We start from the raw sequence: 4135 nt of genomic DNA, 5'->3' as shown, positions 1-4135 counted from the left end.
TCTATCGGACTCTGAAATTGACTCAAAAAAATGCAGTAATCAATCATGTTATTACTTTTCAACACTTGGTCCGCTCTGTCTGCACAGAATTTGTTGCAATTTCTGACCACCCATCCAAATATGGTAAATGATCAAAAATCACATTCAAATGCATGGAATTAAGTAATATTCATAAATTTCTATTGATGGATAAGTAGAAGAATGATTCGATGTCAGAATATCAGACAAATCTCCTGAAATGTTTTTCATTTCCTCACATTTCTCAGCGCGCTGATGATTTTCGCTGTTTTGGTAATAAGCACTTGGTCCATTCTGACTGCACACTTTTATCGGTTTTTGTTGATCATCCAAAGTAAATTTACTACATATCTCTCGCAGTTTACAACATTCTTCAAATCTGATCAAAGTGTAACGGAGGTAAGGTAATTTCGCATCTAATGAGAGAATAATCCAATTTTCCCAAGTTTTGTACTTGGTCCACTCTGACTTAACGGCGACCATATGTCTAACGATGACTTTAAACTATTTTATTTTTATTATGGTCAGTTTTGCATAGAAATATTCACAGTTTTTGAAGGTGTTGGCAATACGTATAGCATTACAAGAATAGTTTTTTGCTCATTAAACCATTTATTGTTGAATAACGTGCTTATTTCAAGAGAAATTGCATGCATTTAGGCGTTTTATGTATGGTTCACAATCTTCAGATTACTACAATTTTCAATTCCCTCGATGGATTTTTTTCGAATTCGTAGAGAAGATGCTAGGTTAATATATCTCTCGAATGGTGGGTGCAGGATTGATTATCATTTTTTAGTTAACAACGGTCTTAGACACACCGTGCTGAAGCTATAGAGCATTCAGTTGCAATGGCGTCAGCAGTGGCACAAGACGTTTGTTCTAAAGCTAGTGCACACGACCAGAAAACACAAACGAACCCAACCCAGGCCATGTTACGCTCACTTCGTTTCTTATCACCAGAACGGGTATTCTACCGTGCTGTTGGGTGGTGATGGTCGTTCACTGGTTGACTCGGTTTCCGGTTGGTGTCGGTCTCTTGTGGGCCGGCAGTGTGAAAGGAATCGCAAATGAATGCCAACAATTAATTATTTTTAAAAGCACTTTTAACACAGCAAATGCTTTTTATTTCCGTTGTCGTGTTTTATTTCTTGTGTTTTTTTTATTTTCGTTTCTCGGCTGTGTAGAATGTGCATTTTTATTACACTTTCTCGCAGAAGTCGTACCCGGTGTTGGTTTCGATCCAGCTGAGATAGGAAGCGACCCGGGCACTCACGCTGGGGTACTTGGAAGCGCACGTGATGCCATAATTGATGACGCCGATGGCGTAGACGGTTCCGCCGGATGGGTCAGTGTAAAGCAATGGACCACCGGAATCATATTGGCAACTGTCCTTTCCGGGAGTATAAGTACAGATTTGGCTGTCTTGAACCGAATTCATACCCGACAGTTGACTGCGACAGGTTGTTAGATTCATTACTTGGAGGCTTGCCTTCTGAAGCTCTGTTGCCTGAGGACCACCAAAGTCCAACGTTCCCCATCCGAGGGCTTCTAGGTAGACGTTGTTGAATGTCGCTCCAGCGTAGATGTATGGGAGGCAAGCTCGACTGACTCCAGCATCGAAGATGATTTCATCCACCGTCCGAACTAAGGCAATGTCATTAGTCTTAGTACTGGCGCTGTACTGACCGTGAACAGTGAAGGTTGAAATCCTCATCAGTTTGGCATAAGGAGTATCTGAGCCGGAATTCATGTTCTGATCTCCTACTAGCAGTGCACTGTTGGTGATCGATCTTCCAACGATACAGTGCGCAGCCGTTAGACCATGCCGATTGGTAACTGTTGATCAGAAAACAATTTTTGACTCAATTCTCAAATGGAAACATTAAGCTTACTTACTGACTGTAGCTCCACACACAAGTGACTTGGATGATAAGTCGATAATAGCAGACATCATTGGAAACTCATTTGCTTGAGTGCGTTGCCCTCCCACTATCAGTGGCTACGTGGAAAATTAGATTATTGAACTACGAGCTCAAATCTCACAATAATTCAAAAACTCACCGTCTTTCGACTACCACAGTTGCACTTTACCGGAATGGCAGTGATTTGACATCGGAAGCGTCCACCCCCATTCATGGATTGAGACGTCTGAAGTGCTACCACCAGTTTATTTCCATTTGAAGCGACGTCGAACGGAGTCGATCCACAGTAAATTTGAGATCCACTTAGGGTGGAATCTCCGGTCAAAGACACTAACAGCTTGTCGTAGTAGCACCCGTAGGTCGCAGGCAGATACATATCATAGCACTGAGCATAGAGATAGTGTCTCGGTGGAGCCTGAATCGTGAACCGGCAGTTCGTTCCAGGGGCGTAGAAGTTACTCCACTTGGGTGATTGGATGTAGCCCACTGAGTAGCTGCTGTAACTGTATGTGTAATCACAACCGGCGTAATTTTGCCCATGCCCCAAATCAAATAACACCAAAAAACCAATCAACTTTAAAAGCCACCACATTTTTTTGACCATCAACCAGATAGTTTCAGTTACTAATTTCGATTGGCAAACCGCTTCTTATCGAATTTAAATGATAAACCTATTGCGAATATTGATGGACAGTTGTTCAAACAGTACGCTCCAAGATAGCTTATTTTTCAGCGGTATTTACTGCTCTCCAGACTCAGTCACGGTGTATAATGCGATCCGTTGATCTGACGGAGAGATGGATATCTTTGCTTATGTACAAGTGCTTGGTGGAGGACATTGGGACTGATTGTTTGAGGACCTTGTTTTCGAATTATGCTGCAGATAAGTTGCATTACGGATCTTCACAATATTGCGCTGTTCAGTACAGAGAATCGCCACTATAGCATTTTTGTGTTTGAAAGACGCCTGTTTTTATTTAGCGCTATAAACCTTCCTTACTGTTCATATGAAGATAATGTAGATGATACAGAAAACTGTTTGTTTACACATATCTTAGGTGTTATCTGCGTAAAAAACATTTATATCAGTATATTTGGCCAATGTGGAAATATGGACAGGTGCCACGTATCTTTTGAGTATCCAGTGATAGACTTGAAGTCGAGTCTATGACTGATATGCTAAGGAAGCATCCATTTATTACATAACGCTAAAATTGGAAAGTTTTGGCCACCTCCCTTCCTTCGTAAAGCTTTTTGTTTGAAAAGTTTTAATATTTTGTGTAGATCGTAAAGCTTAAGCCTACCCTCTCCCTTCCAGCATTACGTAATTTGTTAACGACGCCTGAATAATGTTGGCTGGTACAAACCTACATCTCGATATTTCTCCCTATGTTGATGATATCATCGGTTTCTCCAATCTGCATTCTATTTCTTGAATTGCATTCTATTTCTTGGATTGAAAATTTCATGATTATCAGCTTTGTCTGATCAACAAATTCGAGAACCTTTCATATTGGAGCTTTGTCTTCTATAAAATCGGAATGCCTCCTAACAGAAGCGTGGAAAACTTCCGTTCAAAAGTTTAAAATGCTTTCTTTGAGAACTTAGAAAAAAAAATATATTAGCGAGCCAGAAAAGCTTCAATCGAAAAACTTGGATAGCTTCCATCCATAGATAGGCTTGAGAAGCATCCATCGAGAAGCATTGAAAGCATTTGTTAAGAAGCATGGAAAGGACATCCTACATCGAGGAATATATCGGAAAGTAATTAGCGGCATTCTCAACTGCTCCAGAAAAGTTGGGTTGATATTACCAGCCTGCTGTGTACCGTTTTGACTCAAATTCTGAACAGGCAAGGCCATTTGGTTGACATGTGTCGGTGAAATATGTCATCGAATCAACAGGAAATGACAGTCAATTGCAACTCAAGTTTTATGTGTTCAAATCAATTTAATACTCTGAAAATTGTAATGATTCTCTAGTCCGAAGCCAGGAAAATCATCTCAGATGAGTTTAATTACGAAATTCTACATTTGGAAACTATCTTTTCGCAGTGGTTGAAATTTTAATCAGGGTGTTCTGAATATGAATAAAGTGTTTGGCATTTAACACAAAACGTTGTTCTATACTTTTGCATTAAAATAATAGTAAAATAAATTAAAAAACGAATAATTTAACTGTTGTAGTTTAGG

The 4135-nt window shown here is 39.9% G+C and overlaps 1 protein-coding gene across 1 annotated transcript; it reads right to left on the bottom strand.

Moving 5' to 3' along the window:
- Nucleotides 1-1106: 1106 nt before the first annotated feature.
- LOC5568270 (venom serine protease) lies at nucleotides 1107-2735 on the bottom strand. The gene is made up of 3 exons (XM_001657917.2): nucleotides 2083-2735; nucleotides 1918-2020; nucleotides 1107-1857 (listed from the first exon to the last, which is right to left on the bottom strand). Exons 1-3 carry the CDS (start codon nucleotides 2545-2547, stop codon nucleotides 1220-1222), a joined length of 1206 nt encoding a protein of 401 aa, XP_001657967.2. The 5' UTR covers nucleotides 2548-2735; the 3' UTR covers nucleotides 1107-1219.
- Nucleotides 2736-4135: the final 1400 nt, after the last annotated feature.

This window comes from Aedes aegypti, chromosome 3 (genome assembly GCF_002204515.2).
Source record: "Aedes aegypti strain LVP_AGWG chromosome 3, AaegL5.0 Primary Assembly, whole genome shotgun sequence".
In the NCBI taxonomy this organism is placed as follows: domain Eukaryota; kingdom Metazoa; phylum Arthropoda; class Insecta; order Diptera; family Culicidae; genus Aedes; species Aedes aegypti.
This window is presented reverse-complemented; position numbering and strand designations above follow the sequence as displayed.

Bases quoted from the DNA above. Each gene is read 5' to 3' on its own strand.
- LOC5568270 (XM_001657917.2), bottom strand. From the start codon at position 2,547: ATGGTCAAAAAAATGTGGTGGCTTTTAAAGTTGATTGGTTTTTTGGTG. The intron at 2,021-2,082 runs GTGAGTTTTTGA...TTTTCCACGTAG, and splicing joins ACTGTGGTAGTCGAAAGACG to CCACTGATAGTGGGAGGGCA. The intron at 1,858-1,917 runs GTAAGTAAGCTT...TCTGATCAACAG, and splicing joins TGTGTGTGGAGCTACAGTCA to TTACCAATCGGCATGGTCTA.